General features: G+C 42.4%; 1 protein-coding gene across 1 annotated transcript in view; it reads left to right on the top strand.

Moving 5' to 3' along the window:
- Positions 1 to 8436: 8436 nt before the first annotated feature.
- Positions 8437 to 25670, top strand: part of OSMR (oncostatin M receptor) — a 28671-nt gene continuing 11437 nt past the window's right edge. Inside the window, exons 1-8 of the mRNA XM_018554389.1 lie at positions 8437 to 8497; positions 8870 to 9039; positions 10518 to 10692; positions 14842 to 15120; positions 16600 to 16729; positions 19123 to 19268; positions 22922 to 23052; positions 24795 to 24963. Coding sequence (XP_018409891.1) covers positions 8437 to 8497; positions 8870 to 9039; positions 10518 to 10692; positions 14842 to 15120; positions 16600 to 16729; positions 19123 to 19268; positions 22922 to 23052; positions 24795 to 24963 — 1261 coding nt within the window. The remainder of the gene's footprint in view (positions 8498 to 8869; positions 9040 to 10517; positions 10693 to 14841; positions 15121 to 16599; positions 16730 to 19122; positions 19269 to 22921; positions 23053 to 24794; positions 24964 to 25670) is intronic.

Genomic DNA, 25670 nt, shown 5'->3' with positions numbered 1-25670 from the left:
TGTGGGGGGGGGGGGGGGGGGGTGCTGTTGTGACTTTGTTTCATGTACTGAATATGGGTGTAACATGAAACATGGTCAGAAAAGTAAACTTAGCCCTTAAATTGGGATTGTGCTTTTTCTGCAGATTTTATTAATATTATTATTATCATTATACAGGATTTATATAGCGCCAACAGTTTGCGCAGCACTTTACAATGTAAGGAAGACATTACAATTACAATACAATTCAAGACACGATGGGATGTAGTGTCCTGCCCCTGAGGGCTTACAATCTATAGATTTATTCACATTTTGAATTTTTGGATGTAGCGAGGAAGGGTTAGCAACCTATTCAAGTATGTATTACTCTCAATGTCCCTGTTAGGAAGACTCGCTCTCTCTTTTTGTACTGGGAGGATAAATCCCAAATTCTTGGTTTGTCACCAGGACAGGAATTGGGAACACTTGTTCCTATGCCGGCTGTCTAGAAGGGGATTTTCCCTCACTTTGATGAGATTTCCTCTTACCTTCTGTTATGTCTACAGGGCAGGAAGAGAACGGAATTCCCCTCAATGGCTTGATGGAAAAACAAAACCTTACAGGGATTTGACCCTTCCCTCCTCTATCCAAAATGAAAAAAAGAAAATGTTGTCAGTAAAATAACTTCAATAAATATCTGTAATATCTGTAAGTGTTCTGCTGTCAGCTGGATAGAAGTGGTGAGAGGAGCGTGAGGGAGACGGATCACCTTCCAAAAAAATGTTGCATGCAGCCAGTGAGATTGGATATCAATTATTCTAGGATCACATAGGAGGAAACCAATGACATCATTCATCGCTATACAATTTACTAAAGGGAAATGAAGTCTCCGCTCCAGGAAATGTATGACAGCAGTAAATATGTAACAGGTCATACCCAATAATCTATCCTCAACAATGAAGGAGTTAACTTCAACAATAAAGCCTCCAGTTCTCCATCTCTCCAGCAATTAGTTCCATTGTGGAACGTCTTGGAGTGGGCACATCAGACTATAACAATGAGTCCTTTATTGTCATATAACAGTGACAGAGCAGGGCAAGACATTTTATAGGATGAGGTTAAGATGCTATCCCATCCCTAAGGCCCCATTCATCCTTGTTATGGGTGTGAACGTGTTTTCTGTGCATTTGTTGCACGTCCATATAGAGCAGCCTATTCATCTCACTGGGCTACCCTACTTGTGACCAGGGGTGTCCCTAGGTTTTTTGCTGCCTGAAGGGGCAGGGTGGCAGTGGGGGTGCATCATTCTGCCGTGCTCCTGGCAACCAGTGATGTCACTAGTTGCCAGGAGCTCAGCAGGGCACCAGCAAAAGAGTCTCTTGTTGCTAAGAGCTGTGAGGAGAGATGTACAGTATATGACACATCTCCCTGCCCGGCTCTTAGCAACTTAGGATGCGCTTGCCAGAAAGGGGTTTGCCCCCCTACGAGATGCCATCTGAGGCAACAGCCTCAGGCTGCCTCATTATAGGAATGCAACTGCATGCAGAAAATGCTGTGTGGCCTGCTGGCTTCACACGTTATATGACCACACATTTTTGACCATCATCAGGCAACAGTGACTGATAAAGGGACCTTTAACGGTTCCAAAATTATGCTGTTCTCGAGTGATACCATGTATTCTTAGCATTTGCATAAAAGGCATGCTGATATATTGGACCTTGGAGTGCGGGTGACTATTAATGCATTTGGACTGATGCGGCGCCTTCCGCAGGTCATTCCAGTACCCATTTGAACATATTGGGATTCCGGTCTGTAATGCGATGGGAAGTATGCAAGTTCATGTGTTCACAAGCATATCAAGCGTGAGTGGAACCTTAGGCTGCCTTACAGTGATTCTACTTCAAAGGATTCCTTGTCAGTGCCACAGCAATAGGCTTAGCAGCCCACACAGCTGCTATGGGGCCTGGGAGTGGAAGGGGGCCCCACTAGGGCTCTTAAGGGAAATTAAACATAGAAAATGTGTGTGCATGCATGTGGAGATAAAACAAATCCAATACTTCAGTGCCTTGCGAATGTTGTTACCCCCTTGGGGTTTTTCCTGTTTTATTGCATTAGAACCTGGACCTAAAATGCATTTTGGGGGGGTTGTACTTTGTGATGTACACAACATGCTGACCACTTTGTAGGTGCAAGATAGTTTTTACACACAAAAAACAAACAATTAAGACGACAAAAACTGAAACCTTGAGTATGCATAAGTATTCACCTCCTTTGCTATAAAGCCCCTAGATAAGATGTGGCCCCGCCCAACCAATTAACTTCAGAAGTCCTGTAATTAGACACTAAAGGTCCACTTCTGTACAATCAAAGTGTCACATGATCTGTCACATGAGCTAAGAAGAAATACTCCTGTTCTGAAAGACACACTAATTAGGCAACATGAAGACCAAGGAGCTTCCCTCGCAGGTCAGGGACAAGGCTGTGGAGAAGCAGAGATCAGAGTGGGGTTCCCAAAAAATATCCCAAACTTTGAACATCCCACAAAACACCGTAGAATCCACTACAAGAAAACTGAAAGCTAATGGCACCACTACAGACCTGACAAAAGATGGAGCCCACCAAAACTCAATACCAAAGGGGGTGAATACTTTCACACGCACTGTATAAAAGAAGAACTCCGGGTAGAAAAAAAAGCCTTACCCTTGCAGTAGTCTAGGGGGCTCAAATAAAGCACTTCCACTCACCTGATCCTTGGTCCCACTCCAGTTATGGAATGTCCCTTGAAATCCTCACGTCTAATGCAGGACAATGGACCTGCATAAGACAAGATGACATCAGCGGTCCTAAGACTGCCAGAGCCCAAGGGAGAAGAGGCTGCAGGGACTGGTCTAGCAGCCTCGAGGGGTAATTGTGGGCATAGTGGGCAACATTGGGTAATTGTGGGCATAGTGTTCTGTTTAGGCTTCTTTTTTTATTTTCTCAGTATCTCTTTATAGGTTGAACTCGATGGACTTGTGTCTTTTTTCAACCTGACTAACTATGTAACTATGTAACTATGGAGGGACTAATAATTGGGTGAGAAAATCTGCTTTGTTTCTTGAGCCCCTGGACAAACCGAGCACTTAACCCTTGCAGTGTGGAAGCCCCACTGCAAGGGTAAGTTTCTAGTTTTCCTGGAGTTCTTTAAGGATTGCAGTGGTTGCTGTTGACACTGACCCTGCACGCCCCATGTCATTACCAATCCGGGAGAGCTGGTGTCAGATGTAAAGGATGAGACTTCAGAATTGTTGTTGCTGGCTACAGATCCCCCTTTGCAGTCTGAAGACATTTGTATTAGTGTTATAGAGTAATTGTGTGTAGGAGGACTAATGCTTATGTCATAATATACAATATTGTGGTGGTCATTATTCAACTCTTGTTTTTTTTAAACATACTACTAGAGCTCTCCCATAACTTGCATGCTGTGGTGGTGGAAGGGGTGGGAGGCCCTCAGCTTGAGATGCTGAAAAGGACATCAGACTTTATTAATGAGACTGAAGAGGCTGTGTGAGTAAAGCCGGCCAAACACTAACCTAAGGTTCATTCAAAATAGTTTGACAGAACATTCGATCTTCTTATCGAGTCAACTAATTTTCTTTCGAAAGCCCCTAAAAATGTCATCCACATTGGCTACTTGAATGGAATCCCAAATGTATTAAACAGGTTTGTTTTGAGTCTAGCACATTACAATACGTGCAGTTTTTCCCGATTGGAAATCACATTGATGGGCTTCTTCAATTTTTCTCATCACTATGGTCAAAAATGAACGTCTGTTAGACCCCACGAACCATTGGAACATCAAACACACTTTCCGAAAAATAATATTTTTGAAAGAACTTTGACTAGTGTGTGGCCAGCTTTAGCATGGTGGGCAGAGGGGGGAGAGAGTAATGTTTACTGCTCTCGGGATGGTAAAGCCTCCGGCACTCCTGGGAGTATTGCTGTCTAAAAAAAGATCTCCAACATAGAGATCCATCCATCATAAAGATCTCCATTATAAAGATCTCCGTCTCCATGCATATAAGTGGCTGTGTAGTCTAAAATGTGGTGACAATGACATTGTAAGCTGGGAGATTTAGCCAAATACACAGCTCCCCCTAGTGGTTACTCCTCATATCTCTATATTTAAAGCTAAATAAAATTATGGAAGAGCAAACGAGTAAAGATGTCAAAGGAGTGACAACAATTGTTTTAATACTGCAACAATAACACTAAATACACTATATGTGCCCTTTAGGAGAATGCTGTGTATCTGATAATCTGTCTGACATTGGTCTTGTATTCAAGCAGAGCTCCAGAAAATGACAAAATTAAAATAAATAGTCCTTTAAAAGATAAAATAAATGGCCATCATCATTCAACCCACTTTCTCTGAGCCCAGCCCAGCCTGTGGCTGGACAGTGAAGGGAGAAGCAGCACAGTGATGAGTGTATCTCTCTGTCACTCTGCTTTCTTCTCCTATCAGCATGCTCCTTGTCAGCACATGAACTGATTGGCTCCTTGTGCTGCTTTTTACCTCTTACACCCCAGCCCTGCTGTACAGAGATTGCAAGAGGCTGACCCCAGATTACATTCACTTACAATACTTGCATCGACTCTCATTGCAAAATAAATTAAAATTATTTATTCATCATATTATGAATGAATATCTATTTTTTTATATCAGCCTGCCATTCATTAATTAATTATGTTTTCTTTATTCTAGACCATCAATTCCCATCCCGATCAATGGACCGTTCCGCTGGGCCTCATGGCACTATCATTGTCCTTCTCATGATTCTTCAGCTTGTATTAAGGAGCTGCCAAGGTATAAATGAGCAGAGCCATATACATATCTCTGAGTTGGTCAGATAGTTTGCGTTGCAATGGATTCCTCTGATTTGCTTATTGCTTGTGACATTTATGCAGAGTGCTGTTTATCTTCTGTGCGACACTGAGCAAATTTCACCTGGTTCCACTTTCAGTGATTCCATGTACAGCGTGTGTCTGTGGTGCCTCTGTGTGCCAGCTGGAGGAAAGTTACCGGCAGGAAAAGGCTTCAGCTGGACATATAGCCACAGCTTAGTCCATCCATGCACACACTAAAGTAGATCTAGGTGGCATTGAGCTTGCAAAAGCATTGTGTATCATAAACAGCCACCATGGGTTTTTTCCCCCTATAGAATACTTTTCATCATTCTGAATCTGAGTGCAGCTAATCTCCTCCGGCCTCGTTCAGCCACTTCCTGTCTACATGCGCTCGCTCCAGCGTCGGCTGCACATCATTGAACTGGATTTCTGATGATGACAGTAGTGGATCATGTATTAGCATGGCCGCTTGTAATCTCAGCCAGGGGTGTGTAAGATGGGGTGACAATGCACAACTGGGAGACGGCTGTCACCCTAAAACAGGAAGTGACTGAACCTGGACCTTGATGGAAGGCCTGTCAAATATTATTTCACTGAAAGCTGTAGATGTAAAAAGATTGGAAACAACTGTTGAAATTAAATTAACATGTTAACAATTGTATGGGATTCATTGTTGGGTTTTGTTATAGATTAGGGATAGGCAACCTCGGCACTCCAGCTGTTGTGGAACTACAAGTCCCATGAGGCATTACAAGAGTCTTACAGAGGCAAAAGCACAATGGGATTTGTAGTTCCAGCACAGCTGGAGTGTCCAAGGTTGCCTACCCTGGTATATGTGAAATAACCTCTAACACTAAAACAAGAAGATGTGTATATGAGATCTCTTCTAATTCTTGTCTTCCGCTGTGAAATGAAAATACAGGAAGTCATCTATATTCAAAAATCACATTCCAGCTACACAGAGATTTAACTCAAGCCAAATGCGACCCCCAGTAACTGCAGCCTAAACATTGTACTGTGTGTTGGCTATAACTGGAAAGGGTTAAATCCTATGTCAGGGGGAAGTCTCACTGGTCCGGACAAAGAATAACAGGGGACAGAGAATAAGAATAAAGTAACAAATGGATGGTATTAACTTACCTTTACTTACTCTATCCAAAGCAAGAATAATAAAAAAAAACAACAACTTTTGGATAAAACTGGGCTTGAATTTGATTGCCCTGGCCAAATACAATTGGATTACCGAAGCCCTGATGAAGGGGGAGCCCCTGGAACGTGTTGGCTTCTTCTCTTATACAATAAAAATGAACTTTTAACTAATACCGTGGCACTCACATAATTACCTAAATTCTAATACCAGAGGATAAGGAGAGCTCTCCTTCTCTGCCATCAAACTTCCTCACCCTCTGATCCTTGGCAAATGGAGGAAAAAGCAACAGGTTCACTTAACTGCCCCCCTTCCTCAGCAGCACATACTCACGTTCCCTTCACTCCCCCACCACTCCATTTGGCTACTGAGAGTGAAGAGAGGAAGGACCGTGTAGGTTTCAGGTCACAAGAGCTTAAAAAAGGACTCTCATCACCCCCATAGGGCGGAGTGGGTGTCTGAGCAGTCAATCACAAAGCACCAGTGCTCTCATGTGGGCAAACGGGGAGTGAGACACATGCTCCTCATACCTAAAAGCCCCGGGTATCTCCCTTCACTATCAGAGGCAGAATGTAGGAGCATTAGGGTGGGCAAAGGGAAGGTGAGTATGTGCTGCTGAGGATAGCACCTCTAAAGTGTATTTCCACTGGCAATCAAATTTGAGAAAACCCCTCTATATGTTTCTTATGTGTTCTCATTCACACAACATAATGACAAGTTTTGGTTTTTTTAAATCTGTTTTAGATGTTTTGTTGCAACATGGTTGATTCCACGTTTTTCTCAGCACCTTCACAGTGATCTGTGGACTTAAATATGAAGATTGTGCTTCTCTCACTAAATTCATTAACATTTGAAAGCAGAAGCCAGAATTGTTAGTTATTTGCCTGCTTCTGGTATACACATAGTTAATGTTTGAGCAGGAGAAAGTTGTGTTTTCTACAGAAACAAGTTTTCTTATCTCTGTGTGTGAAACTTATGACCTTGAACCTTTCCTGTTCATTTCCTCTGGCACGGTTCTATGGTCCATATTATTATAATTAGTTTTGTATACGTGCATGGCTTTTTATTGGCTTACGCTCCACCATCACCCCTTTCGCTGTTCATATACAGGGTTATTCACAAAAGGGTGAAGAGTTTGGAGAAGGCAGGAGAAGGGAACAATCTAGGACAACATTGCTGATTTGGAAAAAATCTCCAATTCAGCTCGCTTTCCAGTTCAGCTATGTTGTCCTAGATTGTTCACTTCTCCTGCCTTCTCCAAACTCTTCACCTTTTTTGTGAATAACCCTGTGTATCTTTTGTTTTCACAATAAACCTTTAAATATGGAGTGAATACACTGTTTGGTGTGACTCTTTCCCAACTACTTGTTTGAAGCTGGCAGCACAATCAAATCCCGGGAAACCTAAACAAACTAAGTCGAGGTGGTGGGTTCAAGTCCTACCCGAGGTGGTGGGTTCAAGTCCTACCAGGGGTGGTGGGTTCATGTCCTCCCAGAGGTGGTGGGTTCAAGTCCTACCCGAGGTGGTGGGTTCAAGTCCTACCAGGGGTGGTGGGTTCAAGTCCTACCCGAGGTGGTGGGTTCAAGTCCTACCAGGGTAAAGTGACCAGATTTTTAAAATGAAATCCAGGAACATTTTTTTTTTTTTGTTACAAATTATTAGGGATGCACTGATACTAGTATTGGTATGGATACCGAGTATTTGGGCGAGTACTCGTACTCACCCAAATGCTCCAATGCCTAGCCCGATACCAGAACTTCCGATATAAGGAAGCCGGGCAGCGAGTCATGCTGCCCGGATTCCTGATTGACCGGGAAGCTGGCACTTGGTGACCAGGGAGCATGGAGCCAGCTTCCCAGCCAATGAGGAAGCCAGGCAGCGTGTAATGACTTGTCGCCTAGCTTCCTGATTGGTCGAGTCATTACTCGCTGCCCTGGCTTCCTGATTGGCCAGAAAGCTGGCTCCATGCTTCCTCTTCCCTGCTAATCGGGAAGCCGGTTGGTGAGTCTTTACACGCCGCCTGGCTTCCCGGCTAATCCGAAAGCCAGGTGGCGAGTAATTACATGGCGTCTGGCTTCCTTAATGGGACTTTTGGTATGGGTATTCAGTATCGGCAAGTACCGAAAAACTGGTATCGGTGCATCCCTACAAATTATATCCCTGGGAACATAAAATATATATCATTTTTTTTTAAACTCACCTGATCACTAGATCCACCGACAAGCGTAGACTCCCTTCTCTCACGCTGTGAGAAGCTGCATACAGCGCGCGCCAGTTACTATTTAAACCGGCGCTCGCTGTATGCAGCTTCTGACAGGCTGTGCTATTAGCGTAGCAGGAGCTACGCAAAATGCGCCACCGGCTTCCCCGCTATGCTATTAGCGCATCTTCTCAGAAGCTGCATACAGTGTGCACCAGTTTAAATAGTAACCAGCACATGCGGTATGCAGCTTCTGACATCATGGGAGATGGGAAGCTGCGCCCGTCGGTGGATCCAGGGGTCAAGTGAGTATATATAAAAGAAAAAAAAATGATGTCCCCGGTGACATAATTTGTCCGGGGACAGTTTCCTCCATCTGGGGACGAATGGTCACCCTATACCAGGGATTGTGGGTTCGAGTCCCTTCAGAGTCACTTTCCTGAGGGACCCTCACACCCCTCATCCCTCACAGCCTCTCCTAACCTTACTAAAGAAGGAGAAGCAAAGCCATAAGGAGCCAAGAAACCCTAACCCAAGTAAAGGCCATTTAAACTGCATTTTTCAAAAATAAGCATTAACAAGCATTTGTTGCTCTGGAACAATACTCACAGTACTTATTGCCAGTAGGTAAGGCTCAATGTGCTCAGTCATTCTCACCAATTACTTTCTTGTCTTAGAGTCTGCGGAGTACTTTGCCCCTCTAAATCTGGAGGTTCACTCTGACCCCCACCAGCAACAACGCCTGTTTGTAGAATGGGATTTCAATGACGGAGTCTACGTTTCTGGTCTGAACGTGATTTTTCACATCCAAGTGGCGCGATCCAGACAAATGAATATTATTCATGAAGTAAGGATGATGGTTGATATTTCAGAGTTATTTGGACAGCTGAGTGTAGGCGTCCTCTTTATGTGTAAAGGAAAAGTCCACTATCGGTAGAAAAGTTCATGTGTTAAATATAAATCATTTACACAAGTCATTGCTACTAAAAATTACCTTTTCATTCTATTATGGACATGGCTTTGGTTTTCTAGAGCCTACAAAAAATGAAACTCTTGTTTCCTTGCAACTCAGTACTCAGTGAACTGGGCTTTTCAGAAGTCTTTACTAAGGACTTTATTTATAATAGAGAACAGTGCCCATTGGAAGCTCTCTACAAGACTGTGCGCCTGCACTTTGCAGTTTGACTTCGTGCATGAGGATGTCGAACGTAAATTGCGGGTGTATGTGGCTGTATGCCACACACAAACCCATGTGCCTATACCCATTCACTACTATGTGCGGCTCTAAACCGCAGATTATTCTCCCAGGTGCAGAAATACACCCACAATTTACTTGCTCTGCCTCATGCGCCAGTGTGCGTGGGACTTATGGGAAAGTAAAACCAGACAAGTTATAGTGAGGGATAAAAGGTTCTAAAAAGCCCTCCAGTGAACCAGTCATTTTGGCCCACCTCACCATAACCCATTTTGTTATTCCCCAAGCCCCAAGCTTCATAGAAGCCATTGTTGCCATGCACTGCATTGATGATGGTTACCAAGATAAAGTGACGCCAAACTCAGGAATTACATTTTACATTTTCGGACGCCACAGTGCATTGTGGGATGTGCCGGGGTCGAACAGACCGCGGACATCCCATAATGTTCGGCGTTCGGCGAACGCTAGAACATGCAATGTTCGAGTCGAACCTATGGTCGACTCGAACATGCAGCCCATCCTTATTGTAAAGTAGTCACCGCTCCAAGCTCACTCCCGCAATGGACTGCAATCTCAGTACAATTTAGTAAACTAAACATGAGATTGTAGTCCATCACAGCAGTGAGCTTGGAGCGGTGACTACTTTACAACGCACACAGGAACTATGGGGAACAAAAGTAGCTACCCTTCAGCCTCCACCCTACAGCTGAGTGATACATATAAGCTACACTTCTGTAATTCATTAAGGTTCTTGAATGCATTTTTAAGATTTAAGTCCTGAGATTATTGTCTCTTTAAAAGAGCTTGATGCAGTTTGTAATAAATAGCTCTATAATGTTAGGCTGTATCTGCACTATAATCCAATGTTTCTGGATGTACAGTTGACCCCAGGGGCAATTAAGGAATGATGTGTATGGCTTTGCTCATTATTTTTGGAATTTGTAGACAGCCAGAATCTTCCAGAATAATTAAAAGTGGGTGTGTAAAACTTTGCAAAACCATCCAAGCTCATACAACATACGTCTCTGGTAGTGTTTAGCTTCTCTGCGTTACTTTTTTGTAAAATATTCTGTGGCACAAAACAACAGGTCCCCTTTAATCTCTGTCATTCGTTTATTTTGTTGTTCCAGGAATATTACAACACAAGCGTATCTGGAAGTGGTGAGCCCTTCAGCTGGTTGTGGGATTCCCAGCTGCCTTTAGAATGTGACTCCCATTCTTTCCGTATTCGTAGCGCCGTCTTAAAGGACAGTTTTCCCTCTGAACTGCACTGGAGTGCCTGGAGCCCATGGAAAACCCATTATGGTGAGCGCAGATTGACCATACAGATATCTCCTAATCTTGTGGCTGGGCAACCACGGCATAGATGCCACAAGAGGCCACACATGGCGAAGTGAAATCACAAACACATAGGAGGATGTTAAAAGGAAGGAAATGGTACTTTGTTCAACTTCAATGCAATGCAAAAACATGCCTAAGCCCTAGGATGTCTATACATGGAGATTCACCATTTTATGTTGTGGAATCAGAACTAGGTGGACCTGCTGCACTGAATCCTGGAGGATACTTTGTAGCTAGTGTGCCCATGTGTAAGATGATGTTAGGGGAGTTGGGCAGGGAGATGTGTGATCAGGGGAGTTGCTGGACCACAGAGTACATAACCTGGTCTTCTGTTGCCTCTTCAATACATGTTAAAGCCTAACTCCACCAAAACTGTGGGATGGAGTGAGAGGGAATCTATTTCTCAGTGTGTTTGGCAGCATGCCTTACTACAGTTTTCTTATGGAAATACATTATTGTGAATCTATTGCAAAGTTACTTACTTGGAGATCCTGCCAGTAAAAGCACTTCTTTTCCCGGGATGATGACACCAGAGGTGTGTGTACAACAAACTGCACCCCTGGTGTTCTGCCCTGCTCCTGGCAACCAGTGAAGTCACTAGTTTCCAGGAGCTGAGCGGGACGTAGGCCTGAGCATCCCGGGTTGCTAAGAGCTGAGTGGGGAGATGTTTAAGGGCCATACCTGAGCAATCTTGGATGCTCTAGCCTGCGTCCTACCTGCATACACATTTCCCCTCTTGCTCTAGTTGCTAAGAGCTGGGTATGTATATGCAGGGCTGTAGCTACCATGGGGCGAGTGAGGCACTCGCCTGAGGCTCCGCTGAGAGGGGGCGCAGCCAGGGCTGGGTTGGCTGTGCCCCCTCGCCCCTGTTGCCATGGCGAGCACAGGGTGCCATTGGCATCAGGGGCACCAGGCGGCCAACACAGTCCCGGCTGGGCAGGGAGAAGAGGAGCGGCGCAGGCTCCAGCTTCTCCTCGGATCCCCACTGCTCTCTCCCGCCTGTATGTGCAGAGGACTCTGTGTCCTCCAATCTCTTTTTCTGTTTCAAAAGGGAAATGTCAGGGGTCTGTTTAGATCCCTAATAATTCCCCAAAGCCCCCCAACAGTAAAAAATAAATAATAATTTTAAAAAAACACCCCCCTCACACACTCATGCACACTTATTACTAGGCATGTGCAAAGACTAAAAATTTGCTTCGGACAAAATTAATGGAAACTGAAAATTTTTTAATTGGTTTCGTCAAACGATCAACGCTGCGCCACCATCCTGGAGGCGGGCGCACGTGACGTTGCATACCGCACACGTCTGTTGGGGGACACAATTTTCTGTTCTTGCCTCGGGCGCAAAAGGAGCTAGCTATGGCTCTGTGTATATGGCCCTTACACATCTCCCCATCCGGCTCTTGGCAACCTAGGACGCTATGGCCATTGTCCCACACAGCTCCTGGCAACCAGTGACGTCACTGGTTGCCAGGAGCTGGACAGGACACTATCCAGAACATCCCTGGTTGCTAAGAGCTGGACAGGACACTATCCAGAACATCCCTGGTTGCTAAGAGCTGGATGGGAAGATCTGTATCGGGGAGAGAAAAAAAGTCAACTGTCTCCGTGGGTTAGCGAACTTTCACCGACCCACAGAGCAGCACCCCCCCCTTCAAGTGGCACCCAGGGCATATGCCATATGTGCCATAACCTGGATACGCCACTGGATGACACTAAACCGCTGACTTGAAATTAGCAACAGTGTTGTCAACAAGCAATATGTAATCCTTCAGTTGGCTGTTGGCTGCCTATCACTTCTTCAGTAGGCATGCTCAGACCTGATAGGCAGCTCAACGGCCAACTGAAGGGTCACGCAAGTAGGTATGACAATGCTGCTTGATGCAGCTTAATGGTGTCAGCCTGATACAGGAAGTGCTGTTACTGGCAAGATCTCCAATTAAGAAAGTGTGCAATTAGATGGCAAAATCTGGCAGAGGCTCTAGCCCTTTCCTACTCTGTCCAAATCTGAATAAAACATTTTGGCTGGAGTTGGACTTTACCATCATCCCAAGCATGATCCTGCGGACAAACATAATTCAATCTTTGCTGAACTTTGGCTGTGTAATGTAATTTGGTATATTTTTGGTATATAAAATGTTTGGTATATAAAAGTTCTTTAATGCCGAATGACACATCCTATGAAAAATACACTTTTTGGAATATCATTTAGTTTATCTATTTTTTAAATTAATTTATTATTTTAGTTAAGGAGTCACAACACATATCCACTTAGCCATGAAAGTATAGGTGGCCATACACAGACAAATTTCTTGATGAACCGGCCGAAATTTGGTCCATGGGGGGCCCTGTTGGTGGCCTCCTGCTCAAAATCTTTGATCAGAGAGTTAAAGGAACTGGGAGAAAATTCAGCAGCAGTCACAGTTTGGCTATTCTGACAGCGGCACGCCGCCGTGTTCAGGATACTATAGCTGACGGGGCTGAACAAGAAAAAACTCAGTGTATGGCCAGCTTTTGCTTTTTGATTCAATATCAATAATAACAAAATGAGAAAATGATTGAATGATAAGATAAGAAAGCAGGAAAAGACATTGCGAAAGTATATATTTTAAGCAGTCGAGTACTAACAGGGAATAGTATGAAGGTAAAATGTCCTTCTTTGCAGGGTTTAAATCAGTTTGAAGAAAATGGAGAGTATATTAACATATTTAAAAAGGCAGTTTTATATGAATTGCAGAAAGTACAAATGTGAATGTTATGGTATTGTGGCATTGAAGCATAAAATTGTATCCAACGCAGAGTGGAAAACACTAGTATTATTGAAGAAGGACTAATCAATTATTAAAGTGACACTAAACTCAGGAGCTAAATATTAAATATGCATTCAAGTACCTGAACTATGAACAAAAATGTATCTTATTTGTGTATCACTCGGCTGTAGATTCTCAAATCATCTCTGAATTGGTGCTGACACTGTCCTTCCTTCTGGAGGGTGGCTACTTTTCTTCCCCATGATCAGTGTGTGTTGTAAAGTAGTCACCGCTCCATCCATTCCCATGATGGACTACAATCTCAATACAAACTAAACATGAGATTGTAGTCCATCACAGGAGCGAGCTTGGAGCGGTAACTACTTTATAGCACACACAGGGACCATGGGGAAGAAAAGTAGCCACCCTCCAGAAGGAAGGACAGTGTCAGCACCAATTCAGAGATGATTTGAGGATCTACAGCCGAGTGATACACATTTTCCCTAAACTTGCATCCACACATAGGCGTCAGCGTTTTTGCGCGCATTTTCGCCTAACGTAATTTACTAATTTTTGCCCATTTTTTGCACATTTGTATGCGCGTTAGACACGCGCACATGAAGATAGGCGTCTTGGCTGGCAGATCAAAAACATTGCAGTCAATGGGGGAACGCGCGTACAAAAATAGCATACACAAAAATGTCGTGTCCGTTTTTCAGATTTTTCCATTGAAGTCTGAGGGGCCAAACGCACTGCAAAACGCCCCAAAGAAGCTCAGGAACAATTTTGAGTGACAGGCATTTTGCAGCTTGCGACAAAACACCTAGGTGGGAATGGGGGCCATTGAAATTAATAGGAATTTATGTGCTGAGCGTTTTGTCACGTATATTAATGCGTGACAAAATGTCTAGGTGTGAATCAGGCCTAATAGATAAGACACTTGAATGCATTTTTATGGTTTCACTTTAGTAAACTCGCTGACATAGCGTGGAGTATCGTGATTATAGATAGAGAAAATATAAGTTGAGAAGAGAGAATTTAAGCCATTAAAACAGATCCTACAAATAAAAATGAAGCAGTACTTAATGCAATGCTAAGGGGAGCATACAAAGAAGAGTTCATAAAGAAGAGTTTATTAATAAATCTCATTTTATTTTTTAATAAGTGTTGACTTTTACTGAAAAGGGACGCTTTATGTATAAACTTCAGCTGCCTATCACTTTGGATCTAAAGATCCTTTTGGCATGTCTGTACCATCCTGGACAACTTTACTCTTCTCCCTTTGAGGCGCTATTCTTAATGTTATCAAATACACTCTTGAGCAATCTAATGTTACATTTTATGGTACCCTTTATTTTCCCAGGAAAGAACGAGAACAGAACAGATATAGTAATCTACCCCCATGAGAAAATTGTTCTAGAGGGTTCGGACGTTACTTTTTGCTGCTTGCCTGGCCTCTCGAGCGTAGTCCAGAATATGTTCTATAAGAATGAACAGTATCCCAACAAGTCACAGCAGATGAAAACAGAGAGTTTTGTGATTTTGGTGAAAAATGTATCGATGACTCGCTCGGATGGAGCCAATGTTGTTTGCCGTGTGGACCCTATGAGCGTTCGAAAAGGGACCGTCCTCATTGTTAGCAGTAAGTTTAGTTATATGAAGTCATGTATGTCATTGATGTATTGCAGCCTCCGCTTAAATGCTGCAAATTTGGAGGGGAAGTTCCAGATTTTGTAAACTTGTCCTGAACAGTATTGTGTAAGGAGATGACCCTGATTTAAAAGTTCTGTCGGTACTGAAAATATGTGGTTGATAAGGCATACTCTGACATTGCATAATAAAAGCTAGAAATAATTCATACTGTAAAATGCATCAAAACTAAAGCCTTCAAGTTATTCTTGTAGTGAAGCCTGTACAGAGAGGATATGGAGGCTGCACTGCTGACCTCTGTTTATGAAAATGCTAGTTGCATAGCTGTCATGCTGATCCAATGGCTTTAACACATGCAAGGTTATTCACAAAAGGGTGAAGAGTTTGGGGAAGGCAGGAGAAGTGACCAATCTAGGACAACATTGCTGAACTGGAAAGTGAGCTGAATTGGAGAATGTTTCCAGTTCAGTTATGTTGTCCTAGATTGTTCACTTCTCCTGTCTTCTGCAAACTCTTCACCCTTTTGTGAATAACCCTGATAGAGTTATTGACCTGGAACAAGTTCTGACTCCACTCTGACCTTTTAATCTACATTGTTCCAAGTCCATGTTTACTATAATTGACCCTGTTTGTACTGTCCTGGCAGATCTCATTATCAGCTGTAAACTAGATTTTAACACTGTCTGTCCTAAAAAAAGATCTAGAAGCATTGTCTGTTAAAGGAGAACTATGAGGAGAGTGATTTCCACTCATCCTCATAGTGAGAGCCGACTTGTGGCAAAGAAGCTGTCACAGGTCGGCTCTATCGATCGGGAAGTGAGCAGAAACATGCAGCCGATCTGTTTACTACCAGATCGTCTTCCTGCAGAGAGTGGTGACTGTCAGTCACCGCTCCCCGCAGGGATTCTCCCCCCCCTCACCTCTCTGATCCTGCAGCGCTGAGTGGGGGGATGAACGGGGGAGGGGGCGACACAGCTGGCTTTGCCTCTAGAAAGGCAGAGCCCGCTGTCACTCACGCAGCTGGGTGGATCTTGACAGTATTGTCAGGATCCATCCCGGCTGCGGCGCTCTCAGTATTGCCCGCGATATACTGAGCTTCGGGTCACAGGAGGATGTTAGTATATGTCCTCCCGTGACCCTAAAGAGAATTATGGGGAAAACACTATTGTAGCTTGTAATGTTTTTTCCAGAAAAACATCTAAAAGATAAGATATTTTGAACAAATATATATTTGTAAGTATGATGTGTGAATAGGAACATATCACAAACATATAACGGGGTTTTCTCAAATATGACTACAAATGTGGAAAAAATGTTTTTAAATAAATGAACAATGTTTTAAGTAATACATATGTGGAATAATTTAAGTCACTTGTTTATATCTGCCTAGAATTCATTTATCAGACCTTTTATGTAGCACTACATTGTACAATCTGACTTATGTGTGCATTTTTTTAAATCATTCTTACAGGGCCACCTACTGAGCCAAATAATTTTTCCTGTGAAACAAATGACTTACAGAGGTTACATTGCACCTGGCGGCCCGGGCCTAAGTATAACTTCTATGGTCCTCTTGCTGAAAAATACACCTTGCATGAATGGTAATTTGCAGACTATACTAAAAGATACGTGTAAAGAACTATGCTTAGCTGGCTTAGCTATGTGCTGGCTTAGATAATAACCTGTAGCTGGACTGTCAACTTTTTTAACCATTTATCAGCATTTATTATCTCATACTTACCTTTTAAAGCTGAACTCCAGGAAAACTACTAAATATACAATTGAAAAATATATATGGAAGTCGTACCTGCTGGCGTCCAATAGAAATGGTGTATTTGATGGCAATAGAAAGTAAATAGGCAACTAACAGAAATGAATGAGGGAGCAGTGCTTCTCAGGATTATGGGATATAGTCAGTTTGCAGCCCCCGCACCGCAGCCAATGACGGGGCTGTAAAAAGTAACTCATTAGATGGGTCCAGCTCTAAGATATCCAGTGAACAGCAAAACACAGGGGTTGATTTACTAAAGGCTAATAGGCTGTCCACTTTGCAAGATCATTTTCCCTTAGCTTAGTGAATGAGGTGAAACTCTTAACATGTGCAATTGTACCTAATCAGGTATTCTTTGCAAGGTGAATTTTCAGCACATTGACTAAACTAAAGGAAAAATAACTTTTATTAAAACCCCATGGCCTTCTGATGGCACCTCTAAGAGACGGGTACAGGGTTCTCCAACATTAGGGGATGCATTTACTACCTTTTTATCAAGCCTCATTTAGGCATGAATATGCTATGGTATATAGAGCGATGCAGCAGGGAGAAAAGTCAGCACTGTATATACCATAGCACACTTATCATAAATTAGGCTTGAGAAAGGGATAATATCCTTAAAACGTGTCACCGAGCCTTTAACCTTGGAGCATCTTGCTCCCATCTAAGAAGTTACTTTTTCCAGTCACAAGAACTGTATCACAGCCACGTAACTGGCCGCAGTGTGCTGGTTAGCAACTGACTGTAGTCCATTGGTCTGAGAAGCACTGCTCCCTCATGCATGTCTGTGAGTTGCCTATTTGCTTTATTACCAATAAATACACCATTTTTATTGCACAAGATCCACGCAAACATTTCCTTGGAAGAGGAAGTGACATTGGTAGAAAAATTAGAAGATAGAGAGCTAAGAGAGGGAAACAGAAGTCATATGTTGAACAAACCCTTTTTATCTTTTGACCCTAGGTGTGCCCAATGATGGCCTGAGTCTTTTTAGGCCCTGACAAAGCCCCTGGCTGAAATCAAGTCAAAATAAATCACTTGGCTTTCATGGACATCCGTTAAGCAGTAAGACAGCCAAGTGCTAGTTTTGCTCAATATTCTCTCTGGTACTTTTGGATAGAGCAGAGCTCCTAAAATGCTCTGTGTAGGTCAGAACATGATGAGAACTATCTGTCCAAACCATTGTGCTCCTTACGCTTTGGCATATAACTAAAGGGCTGAGCCCATTAAACCAGTTGAAGCCCTGAAGTTACAAGATGGTATACCCTATTTGTGGATCCTGAGGTGTGCTCAATTGTCATTCTGTTAAATTGGGTGAATGGACCGTGATATGTATTTTGCATTTAATTGTGATGTAAAAATACAGTTCCTATTGAAGGTTAGAAAGTGGATGCAAAATATATGAACCAACATTCAGCAAAGATTGAAAAATGGTTACAGGTTCATACTTGGAATGATGGCAGAACTTACCATGAAAGGACACCCGGGGGCCCGATAGACGTATCTGGGACACATGCTCTAGGTGCCATTGTCTAGCAAAGTCCCTGCGTAAAATATTAACCTTTTGGGATCATCCATAGGTGTGCAAAAGGGGTGTGTCTGGACACACACTAATCACCCCAAGCACAACACCGAAAGCGCAACAGTGGGTGCTGCGTTTTTAGTCACTGAGTCGGTGGAGAGATCACAAAGATTGCTCTGTGACTGGCTTAGCAATACAGAATGCTGGAAGTCATGGCAGGGGGTGGGATCTGTGTGTGGAAGGTGCACTGATTGGCTGCATATGTCTGATCAGCGGTGCAGCAAGAAGCGCAAGGGAGCAAAACTTATCTTGGCTTATGGCCCGCTTTATGCAAGCATGCAAACACATGTATTTTTCTGAGAGTTTCAAAGTGTTTCCTTTGTGGTTGAGTCACTTGCATATAAAGTTAGAAGACAAAGGAATGTGAAATGTATTTTCCCACAATGACTTCCGCTGCTTATATCTTGGGATCTGGTAATCGTTGTGACATGCGGTTCTCACTGATGGTGGCCTCTGCTCACAACTATTGTCATGGCATGCTCTGAATCCCCAAGGACTGTGATAAATGTTCTTTGTTACACTGGAGCGAAGGACATTCTACACAATAAGATATGATCTAATACAATAATTCATACTTGTCTTTATAAACATTTATTAGACTCTCAGTCATTCTATTTTATTGTGTTTTTTTCTACATGAAGGGTATCTGGAAGGTCTGCTTCTTGCTCCAGAGAGAATTGTACTTGGCCCGTTGCAAGGAACCAGCAAATCTATAATTTTACATTGAATGTTAAAAATATATTGGGAGAGAAGAGTATACAGGCCGTTGTGGATCTAGCAGAGAGAGGTATGGTGGTGAAAGTTCTGTTCTTCCATAGATGGCCATTGTTTAGTTACCGCGGGATGCTTTAAAGGTCAAGCAGTCAATAGTCACTTAAAGGCCTTCTGGTAAAATGGCATTTTTTCTTCTGGAAAGGGTCATGGACTGAGAGTTTGAAAGCGGTACGAGTGAGGGGTCAATATCCCCTTCTCTCTTTGCCGCATCCAACACCAAGATGGCCACCAGCAGTGAAGTACATCACTGCACATGCGTGATAATGTCAGGCCACGGACGTCATTACGCATGTGCAGTGGCCACACCGGGTGACACCTTCCCTGGTGCCACCGTTGCACAGCAAAATGCCTCAGTACTTCTCTTAAGATTCTTCAGCCGTGATGCAAGCAGTGGGGTGACTCTTGGGAGGAGTTATCAAATATCAAAATGCCTTGATGTGTGGGTGTCACTCTGGAGGACTGGGCATTCCTCGGCAGGCTGCCTTTGCATGCACACCACCCCAGGCAATTGAAAGAACTGAAAGCTAGTGAATGACTGTTAGGCCGGGGAAGGTCAGACTGGAGAAGTAAGTGTTAGATGATGCTGGACATCCGTCAGCCAGGAAATTAGAGGGGCTCTCTCTGAGATGCTGCAGCTTCTAATAAACGAGAAGCTCAGAGTGGGCAGTGAAATCAGAGGAAGCAATTGCAGTACAGGAGAGGAGCTGGTCTTGGAGGAGCCAGATTGCTGGACTGCATTAGAAATCTGGACTGCACCACTGTAAGGTTTCAGCAGTTGCAGGCTAAACGCACAAGGGCAGAACAGCTGATCCGGTCCAGTATTGTTTTACAGGCGATTTGCCGGTATTGCGCATGTGCAGGGAAGCCAGTGGATCCGGAATATTCAGAGGCGAGGCGCCTACGGCCACATAACTTAACACATAATAAAAATAACAATAGAAATATAAATAATTTTCTTTGTTATCATTATTTTGTCTTAATAATAATGCCCAGCCGATGCCCCCAGATTTGTCGCGGGTCCAGGATTCTACCAGAACACCGGTACAGCTGTGCAAAACTGAAGGGAAGGCTGCAGTAATCCTTTAAGAAGTTTAAACTCAGTTCAGAACAAGTCAGAAATCTTACACTTCCAGACATGGATTAACCTCAGTCCTGAACTACACTCCTAATCTCTGTGTCATGTCAGCTGTTAAGTACTTCTGAGTTTACTAAAAAAAGAAAAACAAATTGTCGCCATTACTTATGATACTGAATGTAATATTTGCTCTCCTGCCATCACTTGTATAAATTACATTTAAAGGAACCTGCACTAGAATAATTATGTACTCTATATGGCAAAAAGTATGTGGATACCTCTCCTAATCATCGGGTGCAGGCGTTTCCAGTGAAGGGCAGTATTAATACTTCAGCATACAAAGACAATGTAGACAACCTTGAAGCAACAGTCTAAACCTGTGATTATTTCCTAAAACTTTGCATTGGAAACAATTTGATATTTTTTGGTTCCATGCATACAATTTCCTTTTCTGTGTGATCTTTCCTTTGGATCGTATTGTTCTGTAAGCTGAAATTAAAATGAATTGAATAAATAAATAATAAAGAAAAATAGAAAAAGTGAAAGTTGGTCACTGAGAGTATTCTGCCAGCCCAGTTAACTTTCCCTGGTGGAAGTAACAGATGATTCAGTGTGAAAAGTGAGTCATTTCTGTGTGCAGTAGACCAGAAAACCATACAGCTATGGAACACCCCTGGCCCTGTGGTTTGCTGTGGAGCAGATGACCAGAGTGGAACAATCACCGAGAAATCCTTCTCATTATTAACAAAAATGCTGATTTATAAAAAACAGCATAAATAAATGTTTTCTGCCAGCCAGAGACATCTGTGCATTCTGTATCCTCCGCTGGAAAATGACAGTAGGAACCTTATTGTAAAATACCCAAGTATCATGAGCTCTCATCAAACGCCCTAATGTTTGTCTCGCCCAGGTCCATCCAAAACATTCCTGAAGTAGCATGTAAATCAAGAATCTCTGGTATTTAATATTTGCATGTGCATAGGTTTGCCCCCTGTCCCACAATAACCAGGCCCGCAGATAGGTTGCTCAGGTCATGTATATCTCCCGTAGAGGTGGCATACCCTTTCTTTACTATAAGGATAATATATTATCAATATAAAGAGGCATGGCAGGGGGTGTTCTGAAAAGTACTGGAATGGCAGATGCTAAGGGAAGAGGTTTACTACTAGGTCCTGCTTTTTAGTTTAAAATGTATTGCCACTTTTGCAGGCAAATTTAAGGAAAGCCCTCTATATGTGTGTTATGTGTTCCCATTCATACACCATACCTAAAAATATATATTTTTTAATTTCTCTATTGAGCGGGCCTTTTGGCAGACTGCAAGCTTCTCTCTACAATATCAGAGTGACAGGAAACTCTACCTGTCCCCATAGAAAGACTAAGAACAGACTGAGCTTCCCATCATTAAGATACAATCTTCTTGGTCTTTAACCCTTTATTAGGGCAGACAATGTTCAAATCTAATTTACAACTGCTAATGAGATCTGCCAGCAAAGTGCAGACAGGGTTTATTATGGTAAACATTAACCTGCCCAGCCCCCTTGCATTTTAGAGGAAAATTAAGTTTAGAGAAAAACTTGTCTTTCAGGAAAGAGCAAGTAACATGTAATCAGAAATGTTCACAGTTTTTTTTTAAAGTTATTCTATGTGAATGAGAACATGTAACAGATATAACATAGGAGTTATCCCAATTTAGCTTCAAAAGGTTTGCTTTATTTTCCCTGCAGGTTGGCTTTAAAGCTGAATTCCAGGGAATCAGATGAAAGAAAATCATAGACCAAAAATTACCTGCCAAAGGATTTGTCACTCTGTGTGGCCAGTTTGCAATTCAGGCATCACTTCCAAACAGTGCAAACAGGTCCCAGGCCTCCACTGCAGTGGCAGCACAGCTTGGTCTAAAAACCCCACACCCCAGCTTGCAGTTTATTGATTGGACAATAATAGAGTAGAAGGCAGCCACGGGGTAGACACTGATGAGTCATCCCTGAGGCACATATGCAGTATAGCAGAAACTGATTAGTTGCTAGTGCTAACCCTCGTTCTCCCAGCCCAGAGTGCGGCTGATACAGGAGGCTGGCAGATGCAGGAGCTCACACTTTTACAAATAAATGTTCATTACTTCTTTATGAATCCTTTTATAGGTAAACAGTTGATGTTTATAAATTTGATTGTGCTTAGCTGTGATTATACACAGAATATTATGGCCACCTGACGTTTGTAGGCAAATTAGCTATAGTTAGCTATAAAAGCAGGTTGTTTACCACGACAGTAGAAGTGATTTTTTTTTTTTTGAAGCTATGGTAAACAACGCGATTTAACAGCCTTTGAACGTGGGATGATTGTTGGCGCTCGGCGCCATGGAGCGAGTATCAGCAAAACAGCAGAATTCGTTAAATGTTCAAGAGCAGCTGTTGTTAAAGTGTTTAAAGACTGGACTGCCAGCCGAAAATCTGGGTCTGAACGTGCTATTTGTGGCCATCAGCGACTAGTCAATGTTAGGGCATTTGTATGTTGCACAGTATTACAGCAATATAGGGACACCATATACAGTCTTTCAAATTATAATTCTCATTATGTTTCTTTTTTACCAGTCCGCCCCGTGGCTCCTATGAATCTAGTTACAGGATACATAAATGCAACAGATGCTCGGTTAATCTGGACTTTGAAGGCCGACTACACATCTCTTATACTGCGTTGCCAGACTGATCTTAAGGGGAGCACAGTAAGTAGACTAAAAATTAAAACAAAGCTTTGTTATTCTTCCAGCCCACTCAAATGAGCAACTGTACCTAAATATAGATATAACTTTATACAGTATATATCAAAAAATGAAATTGATAAAAATGTATAATCCACAAATCCAGACAGCTATTTGCCCCCATGATATAATACCTATAGATAAATACATAAATACAGACAATATACATTATACATATCAATCATATTTAAAATGTAAAAAAAGCTTGGAAAGATGGAACACGCCATATGGTAGCATCATTTTGGAACTTCTTCATCTACAGGTTCAGTGTGAGAAGGCACCGTGACACAAACCTTTACATCCCTTCTATTCGGCAAATGTTATTACTGTTATTACCTTTGAGACATATTGTTTTCCTCTATGTGCCAATCCCTCCATACTTCTATGTTTTACAGATACCACCTAAGCTTCTTTTACTATCAAAGCAAAAGCAAGATCCATTCATTTGAAAGATTTTCAGTTACTTCCTGTTCTGGCTAACATTAGGACAGGAAGTGAGGGTAAATCTCCCTCAAAGGCACACATACAGCAATTAACACCTGACAGAAGCTCCAACCCTTCCCCACCTACTAAAAATATATTTTTCCTGGCTCACCTCATGTCAGCATACTGATGGGTCAGCTCCGCCCCTCTGACCCCACAGGACCACCTTCCAAAGTGAATAAAAGGCCCGAACCCCCCTTAGATACCTGTTCTCTTTTTGTCCTCGCTCCAGGCCACAAAGTTATTGATTTCTTCCCTCCCTCATGGGGTTACTTGCTATGTCCCATCAGTATGCTGACATGAGGTGAGCCAGGAATACAGAAAATTGTTATCCTACTTACCGTAATTTTCTTTTCCTGGCTCATCCTCATGTCAGCATACATACCCACCCTCAGTTGCGGGCCTGTCGCTCGTCTTGTCAGGGAACAGGTATCTAAGGGGGGGTCGGGCCTTTTATTCACTTTGGAAGGTGGTCCTGTGGGGTCAGAGGGGCGGAGCTGACCCATCAGTATGCTGACATGAGGATGAGCCAGGAAAAGAAAATTACGGTAAGTAGGATAACAATTTTCTGTAATTTCTATATTTATTGCTATCTGTGTCCCCATAGAGGGCATATTCATTCACTTCATATTTTGTCTGATACACTTCAAATACACAGGAAGTAAAGGGGAAATCTCACTCATGGGGACACAGTGAGGAATAAAATATTGACAGCGTTTTTTATTCTTACAAAATTGGAAAACAATTTTGGCTGGAGCTAAGCTCTGAATAAATACTTAGAGTATCTGGATTACCACAAATGTAGTACTACCTGTACATGGCTGTTTTTTCTCTTCTGTGCCCAGAAGTCATTGATGTCTCAGTATGCATTGATGCATACTAAAAATAAATACTAAAAATACATAAATATATATATATATATATATTTAGGACCCACTGTTTTAATGGAAACAAAAACCCTGCTCTGGTTTTATTATAGGATGGCAAGTATTTCCTATATTTTTAAATAAATGTATTATTATTTAAAAAGAAACCTTAATAACATAGGCACAAGCACACAGTACTTGTATGTTCAATGTCAACATCATATTAAAAAGTCAGATGAAAATCAAGCCAGAACTCTGAAGTACCTGAAGTACCACATAGGTGATTCAACTCACACCCATCTACACAAAATCAGAGTATTGGTTTTGGAAGCACTTATGTTTATTGTTTCCTTGTAGGTGAATGTGACAGTGAAAGGGAAAACCTCACTGGAGATGTACAGCATCAGTCTTCCCCAACTGCAACCATTCACTAAGTACGACCTGAGAGTGCGCTGCATGTCGGAGTCATCATTAGCAGGGTGGAGCAACTGGAGTGACGCGTTCGTAATCCAGACACAGGAAGCCGGTACACCAACAAAATATGAGAATTCGAAAGCAATGTATATGACTACAAATTGTAAAAGGACAGGATTATAAAAATATTAACTAATGTAGAAAAAAATGTTTACATTGAGGGTTTATTTATCAGAAGCAAGTCAAAGGCAGTAGGCTGAGTCTCTCAGATGCGTCTTGCTTTGACCTGCCTTTTGAGTTGCTCATGGAGTTGGTTCGAGCTGCTGCTAAGTTCTCTCTGATTTTGTATGGGGAATGAGCTGTAAGAAGATGATATCCACATATACTGTATATGAACACACACCAAAAAGTTTTAAAGCAGTTTTCAGATGCTTTCAAATTCCTTCTAAACTACTTTAGCATTCCCACTGACTTGTATGGGAATAAAGAAGTCCTGAAACAAAAACAAAGCCTAAAAAACTGTAGATTCCTCTTCTTGGTGTCCTTAAAGGCTACATTACTGCATCAGTGCTTTTTCAGCATGTTTTTATGTATTGTTTTAATGATATATTTGGGGCAGGCATATTTCCCATCACATAGAGACACTTTGCAGCCTCTAATGATGTCATGCACATAATACAGAGTGTTGGCACTATATAAATCCTGTATTATAATAATAATAATGATTCTATTGAAGAGTGATAAATCTATTTTATTATGGTCCTGTTTCTATAAAACCCAACTCCAAAAAATGAGCAGACCGCCCCCCCCCCACCGAGT

Source organism: Nanorana parkeri, unplaced genomic scaffold (genome assembly GCF_000935625.1).
Source record: "Nanorana parkeri isolate BGI_ZX_2015 unplaced genomic scaffold, ASM93562v1 scaffold156, whole genome shotgun sequence".
Lineage (NCBI taxonomy): Eukaryota > Metazoa > Chordata > Amphibia > Anura > Dicroglossidae > Nanorana > Nanorana parkeri.
Note: the sequence above shows the minus strand (reverse complement) of the source record. Positions and strands in the feature narration are given on the sequence as shown.